Source organism: Prionailurus viverrinus, chromosome F1 (assembly GCF_022837055.1).
Source record: "Prionailurus viverrinus isolate Anna chromosome F1, UM_Priviv_1.0, whole genome shotgun sequence".
NCBI lineage: Eukaryota > Metazoa > Chordata > Mammalia > Carnivora > Felidae > Prionailurus > Prionailurus viverrinus.
In genome coordinates, this window is record NC_062577.1 from 30,377,214 (window position 1) to 30,396,958 (window position 19,745).

The following is a 19,745-nucleotide window of genomic DNA, read 5'->3' on the forward strand; positions in this document are numbered from 1 at the left end:
TTTTTTTTTTTAATGTTTTATTTTATTTTCGAGAGAGAGACAAAGTGCGAGCAGGGGAGGGCAGAGAGAGAGGAAGACAGAGAATCGGAAGCAGGCTCCAGACACCGAGCATATCTGCACAGAGCCCGATGTGGGGCTTGAACCCACGAACCGTGAGATCATGACCTGAGCCAAAGTCGGACGCTTAACCAACTGAGCCACCCAGGAGCCCCACAGTTGTGCAGTCTTGACAGGCCTTTCTTACTGAATACCACTTTTGGTCTTTTGTCTTAGTATTTGGGGTTCAGAAGCAGTAAACATTTTAAGCCCCCAAGGCACTTAATCTCTGGGCTCTCTCCATTCCCTTCAATCTCTGCATGAAAATCATATACTTCCTGCCTGAGTTTAGTGCTTTCCTGTAATATTTTTCAGCAGAAAACATCTTGAATAAGCTGTTATTCTGGCTCTTTGCATTCATTTCCCCTGAACTACAGGTTCAGTCGTCACATGACCCCCTTCCAAGCATAGCAGGCAACTGTTCCATCAAACGTTTTGCCCCTGAATACCATGGGTTCCAGTTTCTGCCTGCTGCTAAGCCCATGTAACATATTGCAAATGTTCATTCTCACAGACCCTCTCTGGAAGGTCCCAAATTTGTTTTGGTTTTGATCATTTGTAGTAACAAGTGGACTTTAAAATGTGTAATGGCTCAAATACAATGGAGGGTTTTCTTCTTATTTATGTTAGCATTCCAAGGCAAATATATCTGGTTGTCTCTTTCCTGTGAGGTGACTCAGTGACCCAGAATCGTTCTAACTCGTGATTTTGCCATTTCCTTGGCTTTCTGTTTCCTCTGTATCCAGCCAGTGGGAGGTGAAAGGAGGCATGCAAAAGGCACATTTATTTCTTAAAAAGCCTCTTGGAAATTGGTGCGCATCCTGTTTGCTCATATTCCACTGGCTAGAATTCAGTCATATGACCATTTCTAATTTCAAGGGAGGCCAAGAAATGTAAAGTGATCATATGACACAATAGAGGAAAACATGGATTTTGGTAACAGCGGGCAGTTTCTTTCTTAAAAGGTTTGTTTGGAAAGTCTTCCCTTAGATATGTCAACATAGTATGTGCCTTCATTTTTTCCTCTAATTAATATGTTTATGAGATTCCTTATATAATGTGTTGTTTATTTGGCATTTAATTGCGTAGAAGCATTTAGTGTATGATTTTATTATAATTCATTAAAAAGTACGAATCAAGCAAAATCTTTAACATATTTACTGAGACTTTTTATTTTTAAATTGGGAAGACCTTTACTTTCAAACGGGAACTGTGGAATATTTTGATGATCTGTGGAAAGAAAGAGTTGACTTAAATATTATTTTGCATTCCGGATGTCAAAAGAGTTACTACCAATTTGCAATTATATACCTGAATTCTTCTGCAATGATTAAACATAATTTAATGATTTTCTAGTTGGAATGCCGATGTGCCTATTTTCTTCTGGAATTTCGCTTTATATCAATTGCAATTCTGTGAAAGACAGTAAGCCATGACCCAAACGAATATCACCTTTTTGGAGTAAACTCATAAGCAAGTCTAAATAATTTGCCCTTCAACCTTAAATGGCTTAATAATGGAAGCCCAACATATCTGGGGGCAGGGGATGAATTCCGCAGCAAGTACTGGCAAGGGATACAAGTTCTTCAAACTTAGTTTAGATTCAATTATGAACCCATTTATTTTAAGCAGAAATGTTTCATGTTTTCATTGTGTTTCACTAGAGGCAACTCTTGCCAAAAAAAAAAAGTTAAACCAGGGGAATTGGGCATTGGTGTTGTACTCTTAAAAAAAGTTAACTAAAAAAGGCTCCCAGTTAATTTATGGAACTAAGGATTCAAAGGCAGAGATTAGATAGCGTAACAACGTTAATTTCTGTCAGTTTTAAGAGCGCTGAAAGTTTAAAAGTTCTTTTCAATATGGAAAATAGTGCTTGGTAAGTGTGTTTTTATAAAATCTTTGTTGCTGGAAATAAAACAGACATGGGAATGGAATATGAAAAACATATCTAAACCCAGGGTCTTTGGGAAAATGCCTAGAAAAAAAAGAATTGAAAATTAACAAACTGCTATGGTCAAATACAAAATGATTTTGTTAAACAGATTGATTACACCACTATGAAGCAGGACAAGTTCACGGTAACTCAAAGAGCAAGCTAGGGAACACGGTATGAGTACACAGAGTCCAGCTAAAGATCCTGAGATCCTTTGAAAGCCACTTCGTTTCATTCTTGATTTATTTGTGAACTTTAAAGGAGATTATTTTAAAATGTTTAAAGTTGTCTGTAATCTATTTTCTTTGGAGGTCACATTTGACTTAGAATTAAAGAAAATGACTCAAACATTTTGACAGCAATATTTTATAGCACATTGAAATGAGAATCCTTTCAAACTGGAGATCTTAATAACATTTACATGTATCGATCCGATATTTGCTTATGTGATCGACATTATTTTGGGTAAAAATCCTATTAATGCTTATTTGTCCATGGTAAGAATCAGGGCTGGTTTTTGAGCACGCTCATCTGAGAAGACAGATGCTTCCCATTCCAGGTGAGGGCTAAAAGTTGAAGAGATTTCTTACAGAAAGGTGAAGAGAAGGAACTTTTAAGCCACACAAAAATTTATTCTCTGGAAAACCAAACTGCCATTAAAATCTCCTTGGATTAATAATTTTAACAGTTTGTATATTGTTTACAGAGAGGTCAGCAATTTCTTTATGTAATACAATTATACAAAAGGGAAAAGGCACCGAGACAATCGGTGGGTAGATAGTAGAAAAGTAGACATGAGAATCAAACGCCACATACAGCACATTTTCAATTACATGAAAATGATTAAATATAAGCTCATTCTATAAAATGGGTCATTTCACACACGCATCTGTTTATATTTCTGACCCCAAAAGCAAATGAATTCTGGGACGATAGTACAACACTGTTGATAACCATACAGACACTTGTATATGTTAATAAGATCCATTAACGGTATACAGTCACTAGAAAATATGCTGGAGACAATTTAAGACCAAGGGAAATGTTAATCAGCAGTGCATTTCTTCAGGTTGTTTAACAGAGTTTTGCTCACGGAGCATTTAAACTTCATCACACTGTTATATCCATTATTAGAAAAATAAGTAAGAAAGCTCTGTAGAAACTATACTATTAAGGAAGCTTCTTTGCCTCAAAAAAAAAAAAAAAAAAGAAAAGAAAAGAAAATAGGAAGAAAGGAAAGAAGCAAAGTAAGGGGATATTGAATATAAGATTCCGCTAACTGAATTTTCCATACAAATTACATTATTTTGAGAAATAAAGCACAATGCAAGAGTACTGAGCAGTGCTGAACATCATGAGTTTTAGAAAAGGAATAGATCCTAACATTTATCAAGACCCTTAAAGCTCATATAATAACTGGTTCTTCATCAAGACTAACTGAACTGAAAAGGAACTTGGATAACACTTCTTTCAAAATTCTAGTAGAAATCCAGCCAAAGGTTAGCTGTCCTCTCTATGATAGTTTTAAAGATTCCTCAAAATTGTTGCCACTATATTTTCACCACAAAAACAGAAATCATCTAATTCAAACTATGCAGAAACATTATAAATGAACTTTGTAATGCAAGCTGCTATTGGAAACTTTTCTCTTAGTAAATTTAAAGTAATTATTTATAATTTCAAAATACTGTTAGAAGTATCACCATTATTTTCTAGCTGTGCTTCAAATATTGTTTAAATATACTTAAATACTAAGCGAGCCGATTTATATGCAAAGCTACCCTGGTTTCCCCTCACAAAACAAATGTGACGTAATTATAGAATGTCGTAAATGTTCTCAATATTTATTCGGAAGGACTGCCCCAACAGAAACGTGCCATCTCCACGCCCTCCTCCAACACAAGCCTTCCTACGATGCCATGGTCTTTACTTCAGTTTTCCTTTTTTGAAATTCTGTCCAGTTACCATTAAAACCACAGCTTTTTAAGCGTTCCTCACAAAAATTAAAAAACAAAATGTCCAAGCAAGAGAGAGAAGACCAAAAGGAGGGAATTGGAGGAAACTTAGGCCATAATGTCCTAAAATCTCATTTTTGAGAAGTTGGCTTCCACTCCATTAGGATTAGAATCAGGGTTTATGGAGGGAGGTGGGTGGGGATGGACAAGATGGCTGATGGGCATTAGGGAGGGCACTTGCTATGATGAGAACTTGGTGTCGTATGTAAGTGATGAATCACTAAATTCTACTCCTGAAACCAATACGGCACTATATGTTAACTAGAATTTAAATACCAGTGAAACAAAAGAGGATCACTTGTAGGTATTAAAGTTGCCATCCTACACCAGGGCTCTAAGATATTGTTCTTTTAGGCTTTAGGGGTCTTTTCTCTTATTGGTAGTTATGTATTAGTTTCATCAACACTAATGAAGGTTATGAACAGGAATCACTGGTGAGGACCCACCCCCAGCGTATAAAAGGTTTGGTTGTTACTGAAAACAATAGCGTGTGGAGGACGTGAGCACACTCTGAAACCGACAGACAAGTGCTGGTAAGAAGTTCACAGCCACCCCCTTCAACCAGATGTGAGGCAAGATAAGCAATCAGTCTCAGAGATATGGGAAAATTCCTATTTTTTTCTCATTAGCACAGAATAGTCATATTTAATATTAACTGCTTAGATTTATGGAAATAAGCATTCCAGCAATATCTGAATCTATAAACAAATTTCATAAGATTATTTTTTCAGTGTATAATGGGGTATTGCATTTCATGTATTGGGTATTCATTTTAAAAACAATGTGTCAGGGGCACCTGGGTGGCGCAGTCGGTTAAGCGTCCGACTTCAGCCAGGTCACGATCTCGCGGTCCGTGAGTTCGAGCCCCGCGTCAGGCTCTGGGCTGATGGCTCAGAGCCTGGAGCCTGTTTCTGATTCTGTGTCTCCCTCTCTCTCTGCCCCTCCCCCGTTCATGCTCTGTCTCTCTCTGTCCCAAAAATAAAAAAAATAAAAAAAATAAATAAAAAAATAAAAAAATAAAAAAAAAATAAATAAAAACAATGTGTCAGGTGAGAGACCACATGTTAAAGGAATAAACAGAAAGGTAGTAAGGGTTTTCTTTTTAAAGTAGTCTTGAATATTTAAAAGACAAGCTCAAACATCAAATACTAATCAGAATAATAAAGAAAAGGGTGTAGAAGGAAACTCAAATAATAGGACAATTTAAGATACAGTGTCAGACTGACACTGAAATAATGTCAAAAATCTTGCAAAACTATTGCCATAGCAGTGACTTTGTTTTCAGTTATTTAGAAATATTTATGTGCTAACGGTTGAGATTCCATGATAAAATTATGCCAAACTTTTGTTAGATTAATAATCAAGTTCCCTTCTCTGCCCCCAACCCACACAACATCCTAGAGTACTTCACACTCGTGGAGGCAAAGTACAACAATAGTCACCAGAGCAACAGCTAACCTCTAGTGGCTACATATGACCACGCTTTGCTCTCTCTAGTCTTGGACAAAACCTGTCTGATCCCTGTGACTAAGGGAAAAAAAAGTCCAGGTATCACTTTTCGATAGGTATTACTCAGCTTTGATGAACTCTGGTATTTAATGTGAATGCACATGAATGCAAGTGGGGGAGAAAGGCACAGAGGAAGAGAAAAAGAACAATTTTAAAAAGAAACATTACCTGTCTTAAATAAGTAAATAATAAATAAAAATAAAATGAAACATACTTGTCTAAATGTGGAGAGAAAGAACAAGTTTCATTTTTGATAATGGGCTAATAATTCTAGTCTATTATACACTTTCACATTAAACTTGCATTATGACCAGACCAAACACAATGATACAGCAACAGTTACCAAACAGCCCAATTCCATACCACATTATTTCAAATACTCAATTAGCTGCATTTTTCAGTGGGTTAATCACAGATCTTTGTTGGGGGAAAAAACTTCCAACATGTAAAATATATCCATGCAAAATATTACACCAGAGAAGAAGGTACAGCGACATTTTAAATGACGGAAAACAGAAACTCAGATGAACCTAATACACAGCATTTATCTTTAGAGACGAGAAAGACCCGAGGCTGCTGTATCAACTTGATATTTGAAATAAAAGATCCTAAGAAAGAGCAAAAACCATCAAGGAAATAGAGATTAGACAAGAGGTGACAGAAACACTGGTGTTGCCAGTGAAGAATCCAGGATGAGTGTGAGTGAAGACAGAGAAGCCATTTAAGATGACAATAAAAGGCAACAGACCTTATTCTACACAGGAATGAAAAATGCCACCACCTTCAGCTGTTAACTACAAAACTTACCTACAGGTCAGTCTCATTTCAAGGAGAATACTGACAGAGAGAGACAGAGAGGCAAATATCTCCTCAGACTCTCTGCCTTACATTTATCACTGTAAAGGCAGTTCACAGGGAGATATTTGAATAATAATCCAAAGTAATTTTCAGGAATCATAAAACCAACATAATAGAATTTATTATACCAAGGAACACTTTGAAAAAGTTATGTTGAATGTGAAAGTACAGGGACTCATGATTAAATATCGCTTTTAATGTTTTTATTAAATATTTTTCTTTTTAAGGAAGCACAAATAAAAGATCAAAAGCACTAATCCTAGTCTTAACGTCACTCTTATTTATCACAGTTACACTTAAATTTAATCTGTGGATGCTGAAACATTGCTGTCAGTAATTCTCTATCATGAGCTCAATATTCTACACCAAGGTAACTCAGGCAGAATTTCCTGGGAAGCTTAATAAAATACAGATTCATAGGTTTCACTCCAGACCAAATAAAACAAAAATCTCTGGAGGTGGGGCTTTGGAATACAAATTAAGCTCTCAAAATAATTCTTAAAACACACGATAGTTTGGGGCACACTATAGTTGTTTCAAATTTTGCCCTTGGAGAGAATACATTCCTTGATGGCAATCTAATCTGTGTTTATTCTTTAAGATCCAACTAAAGGGTAATTTTCTCCAGGAAGATTGTTCTGATCCCATGCTGTACTCCTCTACTAAATGTGTATCATTCTGCGGCTCTCTTCTCACCTTCGGATGCAAGCTTTGTGAGGGCAGAGACTTTGTCTATCTAATATACTATCTCTGCATCTGTAGCACTTAGAACAATACATTACACATAGTAGGTGCTGTTATAAATATATGTAAAATAAAGGAATAAATAAATCCATGCACTGCATAAAATTCATAAAAAACGGAGACCTATATAACAGTATCATTGATTTCTTCTGTAGGAAATTTAGCTCGATTCAGTATTTATTATGTGCCTACTATGAGCACAGGGCACATAAAGATAGTAAGACAAGGCATTAACTCATATTAAGGGAGAAAGAAAAACATATAATAAAATAAGCTGTAATGCGGTTAAACCTTAATAATGAGTATGTAAGAAACATAAATAAAGTACAATGAGAGCACAGAGGAAGACAGAAGTCATTCCTCTCACCACTGATATGGGCGAGATACCTGCTAAAGGATACAGGATATCTCCTTCATGGGGTAGGAAGGGGATCATATACAATTAAAGTATCTTGGATTCCCAAAACTGGACAAGGAGAACAAATTGATTAACGTACTTTCAGAATATAAGCATAGGCTAAACTTTTGGAGTAAATTAATCTCCAAGTCCCTGGAAATCAAAGTCATCTACAAACTATCACACAGAAGTACCATTTATATCCTGAGAAGAAAAAAAAAATCTGATCTTCTTTTCTTCTTTGTCTTGTATTTCTCTTTCCCAAGCTCTGTTTTGTTCTTCTCTTTTTCCAGTTCTGCCATTCCATTTAGGTGGGTGGCATTACTGGTGAATATAATGTTGTTTTGTTTTTCTTGCAACTAGTAAAAAGGGGTGCGATTGCAGTACGTGTAGTATAGGTTTTAGAGTAATTTACAGCTGGATTCTAATCCTCGATCTACTATTTGCTTACTGGATGACCTTGGGCAAGTCTGCTTAACCCCTATGCTGCAGTTTCTTCGGCTATAAGATGTGAAAATATTACCTAGTTCATAGCACTGTTGTGAGAATCAAACAAAATAATAAGTTACTACGCTAGAACTTAATTATAGAAGTTACCATCATCTTATTATACATTTTGGTGGGCACAGATGCTACTTTAAAGTTAATTTTAAACATGTCTCATAATGTATTTAACTTTCTGCTCAATATGGAGTTTGACTGGTGACGATAATGATGGCTACCTCCAGTGCAGGCCATAGGTGAACTGGGAATGGTGAATGGAAAAAAAACAAAACAAAACAAGAAATAAAGGCTTTTGGATAATAATTATCAGTGTGAAATAATGTAATAACTATCAACAAGAAAAATCTCTATGAATTGACCATCTAGTCCTTGTGGGCAAACGGCAATTTTATGTGGGTGGATTTGTGTCATTTCTATTCACACCTGGAAAAATTTGATGACTACTGCTCTTCATCTAAAATCTATACCTACAAATAGCCTCTCAGTTCACTTGAAAAGCTATGATATCATTTGGTTTCCATCGTCATCTTAAAGACCATCCTTAATTCTATGACCTATCCCCCCATTGGTGCTATCTTACTTTGCAGTCATTGATTATGCTTCTGATTCACTTGATAAATAAATGAAAATAATGATGTGGTATTGAGAAAATGATTTAACATGTAGCCCTGGTCATCTGCACTAGCCTGGATGAAACCACCCTACCAGGCCCTACACCTAAGCATGCATATGCTAATCAAGGCAGCTTAGATGTTTTCTTACTGGTTTTTCCTTTTTAAAATCGTGGTCCAATTTATTACTTTTGTCACTAAATACAACATTACTGAGAATTCACTGGATACATAGCAGTAAGATAGTCAAACGGATTTCACACAAAATGTGGACAGTACAGAAGACACAAGGTTACAGAAGAAAGCCTCTGAAAGGTAAGAGGATAGTATACTAACCAAATTTTTTACTGATTTGAAACACACTTTGTTTCCTGGGCAGTTATAAATGACTACGTTTTGCAGCTCATCTGGGAGACACATAAAGCCTCTAATTCCAGGCTCAGAAGCTCCCATGAATGCCAGTCAATTGCCATATTTGGACTATCTCACTTTATTAAAGAACTTAGGGGGTTTTAAGAGAACAATAAGAAAGTGGGTTGTCTTTCTCACAAGTTTCTGAGACAACACCTGCTGCCCACCAGTGGGCTCCTATCTGCTGAAAATCACTGAGATATAAGATTTTGCCTTCACGCTTTCATGCAAATTTAAGCACACAAAAGAGCAGTAGTACTGTCTTGTACATTAGATTCAGTAGAGTGAAGCGGGTCTCTCGAGACCTATTTAATCTTTTTCTAAAAGAATAGACAAATTTGGGGGAGTAATTACTCTAAGTTGTGTCAATCCACAAGGTACAAAGATATATATTTTGCTGTGTGTGGAGGAGAATGGCAGCAAATAGCACCCAAAACCAAATTTAATTTCTAGTAAATACAGAGAGGAGAAAAAACAATCCATAAACTTGATCAATGGGTTTCTAATTAATTAGTTATCTGAAAAAGCCAGGGCACCTTCACCTTTTCGTGTGTGTGTGTGTGTGTGTGTGTGCGTGTGTGTATGTGTGTGTATGTGTGTAGTATGCATGTAGGTGTGTGTGTATACAGATACACGTACACATAATTCATAATCTTTGAGGACTTGGCAGCTGGGGTGGAGGTAGGGTCCTTCATGAAAAGTTTTAAAATTGTTGATTAATTTTTAAGTCATCGGACTTGATATCTACACCAGATAACCCCATAAAGATAGATCAAAGCACATGCACAATTCTGGACTGAGTCTGCAGAAAGATTTAGCAAATAACAGCTAGTTAGGTCTTTCCGTCAGTGAAGGAGAAAGCACCACACTGGTCTCATAATATGTTTGATTATTGATTAGGCTTTGTCACAGCTACAAATATGACTCTTCTCATTAAGAAGATCTCAGTTCTTGGCAATGCAGTCCGTTGTTGTGAAGCCAGAAGAGATACTTGTAGCATTGAATGCTTAAATCCAGTTTCCCAGTAAGGTCTGCGTTCCCTAACCCCACCCCACCTTTAAATCTCTTTCCACTGTTGAAAATATGTATGCGAGAGAGTTCACCATTTGATGCACATTCTAACTTTATAACTTAACTCATCTATAAAAAAACCTGGAAAACACTTATTAGTGTAACAATAAAAGAATAGATCTTTCCCTTTAATGCAACTCTGTAACATACATTCTTAAACCTCATGTCACCCAATATGGCATTTGTATTTTATCTTCTAATTCATGTTATGAATGCATAGAGCTGCCATTTTTTAAACTAAAAAATATTAGGAGTTCACTGTCTTTTTGGATTTCTTTTAAGGCCTTTTCAGTAGAGCCAAGCTGATGTGATAATGTCTATGCATGGTTTTGTTATTGTGGTAATAACAGGTCCTAGCTTACCATAATATATAGTACTAAGTTGGGTCTGGGAACAATGGCATAGTGCTTTTTGGTAATTGGTAAATAGTATGTTTTTGTCTAGTTTAATTAGAAATCAGAAAGAGAGAAAGAAAATATTTTTCATATATACAAAACATTCTATTTAATAAAGTATATGCATAAAATTATATACTGGGTAAGAAGCGAAATTAAAAAGAGAACAGCTTATAATATTCCTGATTAATAAGAGTTCTAAATATAAAAACAACAAATGGAAACGCCTTGCCATTTAAAAAAATTAGCACATTATACAACTTTTACAGACTTCAGAGGAAATAAAGATCTTGTGACACTGTTCTGAGGAATCTTTACATTTATAAAAATCGAAGGCCTAATTTTGCAAATACAACTTTCAAGCTGTATGAGCAAATTTAACTTACATGAAAGGCACAGGATGACATCACGTTGAAGAACGTATCTGTAAATTTCATAAAATCTAGTCACAAGTCACTAGAAATTTCTTAAGGAATCTCAGAACTGTTTTTAATATGATGTTCTGACTCAAACTGAGAACTGGAGAGTCTTTATATCACAAGTACAAATTCAAGAGTGAAGAAGACTGAGAGAGAACAGTTTCTTATTTGAATGCTACCTGCTTTATGCAGTGTTGTTTACGAAGTTCTCAGAGCAGATAATTAAAATTAAAATTCTCTTGAACTTGAATTGTTTTCGATTTTCAACAGCTTATCTACTATTTTTTTTAGTTTGTAAAAAATGTATTTTCACGTTACTACAATTTTAAAGAGTCAGTCGTGGAAAGAAATGTTAAAGTCCTGCTCTATTAGCTTCCTACATTGGAATACAGGAATACAGAAAGTGCTTTCAACAGAAAGTTACGTAGTTCTACAGGACAACCTGTCTAAAAGACTTGCAAGGGACCAGTACAGGGACTGGGTCTCTTTGGATCAGGCAAAAGCAGAGGCAAATGAAGAAATGAGCTTTTTTTTTTTCCAAAGTGACATATAAAAAAAATTCCTTTATGAAAATGAAGACTCGCTTGCACTTAAGATTTAGTGCTATTAAGAAGAACTGAGGCACAAGGAAACTAAGTGCACAAAGGAAAAATATCTGAAATGAAAGTGTTTTCTATGTAATTGAAACCCTTTGCCGTTAGATATGCCTCATGACAGAGCCGGAGATGTACTTCTTCAGATTAAAGAACATTACCAACCCCAGGGACAAGCCAGTCAAAATACGTGTTTCCTGGTTAGCGTTTGCGGGGGCGGGGGCGGCGGTGGGGAGAGGACACTACAACAGTGTTGCAACTAAGGATTCTGATTTTAAAAAATCGGTTACAATTTTGATTTTTCATGAAAGTCCTGGCTCTTTGCTAAAGTGAAATTAACTTCAAACCAAAAGCATGTTCTTAAAACTCTGGAGAACTGTTAACTGTGATGATGTAAGTTTCTCATTCCCCAAACAAGCTCTACCAGAGACACATCTTTTCTTCCTTTATGTCAGGATTAGACGCTCTTTCCACACAATTTAAAGCATTCTGGTAGAAGGTTGAGGATGACGCTTCAAAAAACAGCTCTTCTAATGGTGACTAGGTAAAAACAGTAATGCTGCAATCAGAAATAATGCTGCCTTGGACTGTAATTGCTTGTTTATCCTATTCATCATGACTCTAGTAACGCATGCCATCTACACACTTGCTGTCCCTTCGACTCTTTCATTTCAGTCCAGTGATTGAGCTCCTCTTCTCCAGAGCTGTTCAGACCTAAAGAAATCCAGCCTATCATCTCTTTCCTTTTCATGCTGCGTTTGTTATACACAGACAGTATGAGTGTCACATCAGAAAGTTGAAACAGGGCCACTTGAAAAACAAATGTTTCCTTGTATACTGGATTAGGCTGCCCTCTGCGGATGGATGTCTTGCATTTGGACATCTCTTGACCCATGGAATTCAGGAGAGTTAATTTAACATACGTATCTAAGGAAAAAAACAACAACATACCACAAATATCATTTGAAACAAACTCAAGACACCTTACTTGTGACATCTGCCGAGAACATTAAGTATTTATACTTTATAAGGATATGGTGTATACCATGTTTCATGGAATTTCAACTGATTCCATTTTGATGTAGATGCTTATTCAATGTGCCAAGTACAGAGAATGCTAGGTAGGCAGAAAATCTTTTGTGGGTCATAATATCTTAACCTCGCTATTTCTACGTTATGGTTAGAATTTAAAGGTATACCTCATAATCCTTCCTCCACCCTCCCACCCTCCGCTTCCCCTCTCCCCCACCCCCGCTCCCCAGCCTTGACCTCCCACTCCCACCCCTGTCCAACCCCATCCCCATTTAGCTTCACTAAGCAGGACGTCATAGCATTAATAAACACTTAGCAAGCTCAATTAGCCACAACACTGTAAAGCATTCCACTGTGTTTTCAGAGAATAAGAATAAACAAACAAATAGAAATGAAGGCAAATGGAAAAGAGGAAAAGAAGACAAGAATGCAAAGATGACATCAAAACAGCTTAGGATGAAATGTCAAAAAAATCTCTGCATGGATGTGGTTTTTAAATATATTTGAAAAACATTTAAAAGGGCCAAAATGAAGCCAAATGCATTAGGGTTCAAAGTTTAGCAAATCAAGTAAAACTTTCTCCTGGTTTCATGCAAGAGTACATTTAATGTGCTTTTTGGGTAGTTAAAATAAATACTACAGGGATTCTTTTTTGGCATAATTGAATGTGAAATTTAAAGTATGGTATTCTTAACTATTTTCATGAATTAGAAAAAAAACTGATGTGATGTTTCGTGTACAAAGTGAAACATAACAGTTCATCGCCTGGTTATTTGGAAGATAAACCCTCTCTTCAAACAACTGTGTTTTCAAGTTGGTTAGACTCATGCAAATGACCTTCAGCATGGTGATCCATCATGTGTACTTCATATCAAAATTTCAATTAATTTTAATGACAATTGCAATATTTCTCATGAAATATCTATTATATGAATCAAAATACAATAAATGAAAAATAAAACCTTTAATTTAAAAAGTTTTGCTTATTTTATACATACTCTGAATACCATCATCCATAATCAGAGATAAATTCTAAGTTAGTTTTATTTAAAGTACCACAGATAATAAATGTGCATTTTGTTTTGGAAACCAACATGGTGGACAGCTTCACTGCTGGCAAGTTTTAGGGTATTTTGTTTTTGCATGAAAAGACAACATCCAATTAGCCTCTACAGGAACTCACCTCGGATTATATAAACCTGTCCACCTATCAAGTGTTTTAGACAACAGAACAGTCCATCTGACAACAGGGGGTGGAAAGCAGTAAAAGAAATAATGACCAGATGTCAATTGTTGGGTGAAAGAGGGTCAAAGGTTAGAATTAAAGAGGAAACACTGTTCACTGGGGTGGAAGAACACAAAACTTCAGCATTTTAATTGAGGCAGAGGGCTGAACAAAAGGGTTGCTGGGTAAATTTCATGGAATGAGAATTTTTAAGGTCATTGTGTAATCTTAAACAAAAATTACACTGTTTTAAAGGGGGACATCTTTATAATGATATCCTCTTGGTCTAAAGCACATTGAACATAGAATCATGCAAATTATCAGACTATAAAAGACTGAATAAAAGTCATTATATAATTATTATTATGCTAAGTTTTGAAGTCTATCCATGCAATAATAAATATTTCAAATACTTCTATTACTTTCAATGTAATATAAAGTTAAGTTAAACAAAAGAAAATAGAACTGTCAAAATTTTTGCTCTTGAATGTCCCCATGTTTCTTTCGATTATTCAGTCGATAACACAGTTCAAGGCCTACAACCAGGTATATACAAAGGGTCACCATCTTATATAATGTATACAGTATACGACAAACTGATACATTACTTTATAAATACTCCACTTCTTACAATTAATTTTAATGTTGACTTTTTTACCTACTAGCTGCTTCCCAGTTAACACCATTAACCACCCTGATGTTGACGATCTAATTCTAAAATAGAATTGTTCTATTTTAAATTGTTTTATTCTATGAATTGCTCTAACGCTCACCTACTCTAAGTTTGGATGCATTATAACCTCTCACCCTGTTTATTATCCACCCCCGCTCTCTTCATTTTAGCTCTGGTTAGTGTTTCTCTGTTTCTATCAGAGTGGGTACAGCAAGGACAGACAGGCAAGCATATCATTCCATTCTGCTATTTTTTAGTATTTCAAACTGAGTATTTGTCAAAAAAATCAAACTGTTAGCTAAAGCACAAATGGCAAACTGATAGCTGCTGGCCGGATGTAACCCCACATACTTATTTTGTTTATCTGTTACAGTGTTCAGAAGTTTTCGATTTGAATGTCTTGAGGCTGGGCATGCATGCTTGCATCTGGCATGTGCCTCACCATGCTCCTTATCTCCTGCCTGCAAAGTTTGTTCATTTAAGGTACTTCCCAGGCCAGGCCACGTGAATTTGCATTCTAAATAGGTATCAATAAAGATAACCCTGGCCACACTTCCAAAGTTGTTTATTCTAGTAATTGCTTCCTTCCCTCCTCTGAATTGGGGGACAATAATAATTCCATCCCTCTTTGATGCACCTTCGTCTGACTTCAGTCTTAGATAACCCTGTGAAAGACACAACCTTAATTTCACATATGAGGAAACAGACTTAGGGGGAGTTAGGTTATTCATCCAAGGGTAGAAATATAAACATAATTTTGGCCTTCTGACTTTTAATTCAGGAAGAGATACATTCCATGATGTCTGTAAGAAGCAAGGTTTCCAATATTACTTAGGGAAAATCAAATATATTTTTATGACTTTTCACTTAAGTTGAAAAGACAATGTTTAGGACATTGGGAGGTAAAGTTCATTTAATTCAAGGGTAGAAAAAGTTTCCCCTCCAATAATTATTTAATACTTGGAGTAAAAGATGGCTTTTAAGCAAGTCTGTGGGAAATCTTTAAGCAAATTTAAGGTGGCCATTACTAGTTAAGATTTCCTTTAAATTGTTTAGGGCACTAACAGCCTTAATTTTAGAGAAGTATAAAGAAGCTGCTACATTCCTAGCTTATTTCTACAGATATCAATAAACATTTAGGGAGGTGTACTGACAGTCTCTCTGTACTCCCATAATCCGCCCCCATGCCCGTGAGCGGGAAGAGAGACAAGGAGAGGGGAGTGAAAGGCATAGGGGCCAGAGCAGAGGCATACCTTCTCACTTTCCTTTCCTAGTGTCTAGGGGAAATATCAAACTATTCCTTATTCTGTTTGTCCTGGTAAAGGCAAAGCCACGCCATTTAAGAAAAGACTGCAAGCAGTACCGATTTATAATATTAAGGGAGGAAGACTGTGAAGAAGCAGTTTCTTCTTAAATTATCATAGGGGAGAAAAGAGAAAAAAATATAGAAGTATAAACATTAGTTCATAGTACTGCATGCAGACAGAAAATACAACATCAATCTTAAGTTGACAACAACAGCCATACAGATTCCTGTGATCGTATCTGTGGAATATTATTAACTTTAAAAAAAAAACCCTGTAACTTTTTCTAGCACTGGAAGATAATGGCTATGATAGGGATAATTTATTCGGCAGGCACTATGAAAAATTAAAAGTCTTGTCTCCTTACAATTAATATTTTGAATTTCAAATTTTTCTACTTCCCAAATGACTGGAAATAGAAAGCATGAAACAGATTAGCTGATGATTATTACACCATTTCATTTTGATCAGTTAAGACTAAATGATAGGACTGAGGCCCTTAACACTGAGAGTCCCATAAGTGCAGAAAACAGAAGAATTAAAAAAAAAATTTTTCTTTTTTTTTTTTTACTCACTGGGTGGTCTGTTTGCTGCCAAGTTTTTGAAGTGGCTGCCTTTTATCACTTCTGCTGATAGTCTGCCAGTTGTGGCATTGTAAAGCAGGCCAATGAGGATTTCTGGAACGGAGCCATGTTCAAGAGACTGGCATGAGGATGTACTTTCGCTACAGGACATTTCTGACATGCTCATTTGGGAGTCACAGCCCTGTAATCAAGAATGAAATCTTTATAGTATTTTTTAAAAAAAGATATATTAAGAGATACAGCATAAATGCTGTGTCATTACCATTGCGTAAATCACAACAAAGACAAGAGCTGCAAGCAAAATTCCCAAAAAGCTAGATTCGAAGTGTTGTTCTTAGCATATTTTAGTCTCTGGATCTCTTTTCATTACACAGCAGTCAAAGAAATAATAGGACATGAGTAGGTTTCATAAATCCCCATGTATTTATATACAGATCAGAAAGGACAAACTTCTTAAACTTATAGGTGTCAGTGAACTATTTTTGGAATGTGAAAAATTGTTGTTTAAAGACTTATTAACCTTAAAGACTGACACAGACTTAGACTCAATTACATTAAGCATAAATGTCTTTACTGTGTCTTTAATGACACAGAGTGGAAAACTTTGATTAAATAAACAAGACAAAAAGTTCTGCTACTTGTAAGTCAATATGTAAAACTGAGATATAGAAAGTTTAAAAGGATGGGAAATTACTTATCATGCAAATAATAACCAAGAGAAAATTGGTATAGATAGATCAGTATAAGTCAAGGTTAGCTTAAAGGCAATAACCTCTACTAGAGAGGAAGAGTAAGCTCAATTTGAACTTTCATTTTACCAGGAAGATAAGGTAACTCCAAATTTGCAAGCACTTAGTAACAGGTGCTTAAAATACAGAAAGCAGAATCTGCCAGAACTAGAAAGAGAAGTAGGCAAATCAACAACTAATGGGGATAACTTGAGCATACTTCTTTCAGTAACTGACCAAACAGATAGACAAATAAATGCAGTAAAAATGTAGAAGATTTGAATATCACAATAAGCAAAACTGACCTAAGGGTAATCTGTAGAACACCATACCTCACAACTATGAAATATACATTTTTTCAAGCACACAGTGGTAGTTTTACAAAACTAATTACAAAAATAAAGCAAAGAGCAAAGATTTTTAAATGGCAGAACTCTTTCAGGATAGGTCTTTTAATCAGGTAGAAATCAAAACTATCTTCTAGTAAAGAGGAAAAAGTGCCCTATATATTTGGAAATAGCCCATGGTAACTAAATGATAATGAAGACAAGTTATCTGAAAAGAGTAATAAAAATGAACACTGGAGAGCCCAATCTAAGAAGAGAGAAGGCACAAAAAACAGGAATGAAAAAGGAGACATCACTACCTATGCTATGGATTATAAAAACATAAAAGGAAGGTAAAAAAAAATTTTCTCCCAACAAATTTGAAATTCTGATGAAATGGATAGATTCTTGGAAAACTACAACTAACCAAAATGCACACAAGAAGAAATAAAATATCTAAATAGTGTTACTGAAAAAATTGAATTTATAACTAAAAACCTTTCCAAAACAAACAAAAACCAAAACTAAAAAACTTTAGGTAGATGGCTTCACTGGTGAATTCGAATTAATACTGCTAATCTTATGAAAACTCTTCCAGATGGGGAAAGAGGAAACACTCTCCAGTTTTACTTCAAGACTCTAGCAAAACCTTAAAGACAAAGCCTGACAAGGACATTATTTAAAAAAAAAAAAAATTACAGGATTTTCTCATTCATGAACTTTGATTTCAAACCCTAAATAAACAACTGGCAAACCAAATCTAGCAATATATAATATCATACTTAATAGAAAAATTTTTGGATGTTTCCCCTTTGAAATTGGGGATGTGACAATAATGCCAACCATTACCACTTCTAGTTAACATTGTAGTGGAGATTCTACTCAGTGAAGCCTTACTAAGCCTTACTAGCCTTACTTAGCTTACTAAGCCTTACTAGCCTTACTAAGGGCAAGAAAAGAAAAGAAAGGAAGAGAAGAGAAGAGAAGAGAAGAGAAAAAGAAGAGAAGAAAAGAGAAGAGAGGAGAAGAGAAGAGAAAAGAGGAAATGAAGGAAAAGGAAGTAAAGGAAAAGGAAAGAAAAGCTATGAAAAAAAGATTTGGAGGGGAGGAGATAAAACTCCTTATGTGCCTATTATGTAACTATGTGTACCTGAAATCTAAACAAGTGCACAGATGAATTACAATTGCATACAAAGATAAAAATTATAAATCAACACATTGTTATATACCAACTAAACTTTGAAAATACAATTTATTCAAGAATAGCATCTGTTAGAACATAAGATATAAAATATCCAGGAATAAATGTACAAATGATATGTGAGGCCTCTACACAGAACACTATGAATATTACTGAGGCAAACTGAGAAGTGCTACATAGATATACCACATTAATGTATTAGAAAGCCCAATTTTGTTATATGCTCTCCAGATTGACTTGTAGATTAAATGCAGTAACAGTCAAAATCTCAATAGGTTTCTTTGTGGAGCTTGACAAACTAATCCTAAAGTGCTCATGGTATACACACACAATGCAGGATTATTCGCCCTTAAAAAAGAAGGAAATCCTGCCGTTATGTGACAACATGGATGAACCTGGAGGACATGAGGCTGAGTGAAATAAGCCAGGCACAGACAAATACTGCATGATTCCACATACATGAGATATCTAAAAAAGTCACACTCACAGAAGCAGAAAGCAGAATGTTGGTTGCTGAAGGGTGGGGGTAGTGGAATGAAGAGGTGCTGTTCAATGAGCATAAAGTTACAGTTATGCAAGATGAATAAGTTCTAGAGGTCTGCTGTACAACCCAGTGCCTGTAGTTAACGATACTGCGTTGTATACTTACGCATTTGTTAAAGGGTGGACATCGTGTTAAATGTCCTTTTTACCAAAATATAATATAATATAATGAAATGGCATGAAATAAAAATACATGGCAGAATGCCCTGTTCTACTGAGTATCTACTGACTATCAAAATTTATTATAAAGTTACATCATTTAAGACAATGTGACAAAAACAATGTACAATAGACTACCAGAATAGAAAGACCACAAATTAACCTAGGCATACACAGACACTTAATTTACAAGAGTGGAACCACAACGCAGTGGGGAAAGGATCATAATGAATAGTGCTAAGACAACTGGCTATCCACCCAGAAATCAATGAAAACTAACCCCTACTTCAAAACATGCCAGAAAATCAATTCTGAATCTAAATATAAAAAGAAAAATGATAGGGGCACCTGGGTGGGTCAGTCAGTTAAGCATCTGACTCTTGATTTTAAGTCAGGTCGTGATGTCACAGTCTG

The 19,745-nt window shown here is 35.6% G+C and overlaps 1 protein-coding gene across 3 annotated transcripts in view; it reads right to left on the bottom strand.

Annotated features, from left to right (window-relative positions):
• Positions 1-11,498: 11,498 nt before the first annotated feature.
• Positions 11,499-19,745, bottom strand: part of SYT14 (synaptotagmin 14) — a 218,226-nt gene continuing 209,979 nt past the window's right edge. For all 3 annotated transcript variants that reach the window (XM_047841636.1, XM_047841637.1, XM_047841634.1), the window contains 2 exons: positions 16,366-16,555; positions 11,499-12,483 (listed from right to left, as the gene is read on the bottom strand). In XM_047841636.1, coding sequence (XP_047697592.1) covers positions 12,170-12,483; positions 16,366-16,555 — 504 coding nt within the window. In that variant the 3' untranslated portion in view covers positions 11,499-12,169. The remainder of the gene's footprint in view (positions 12,484-16,365; positions 16,556-19,745) is intronic.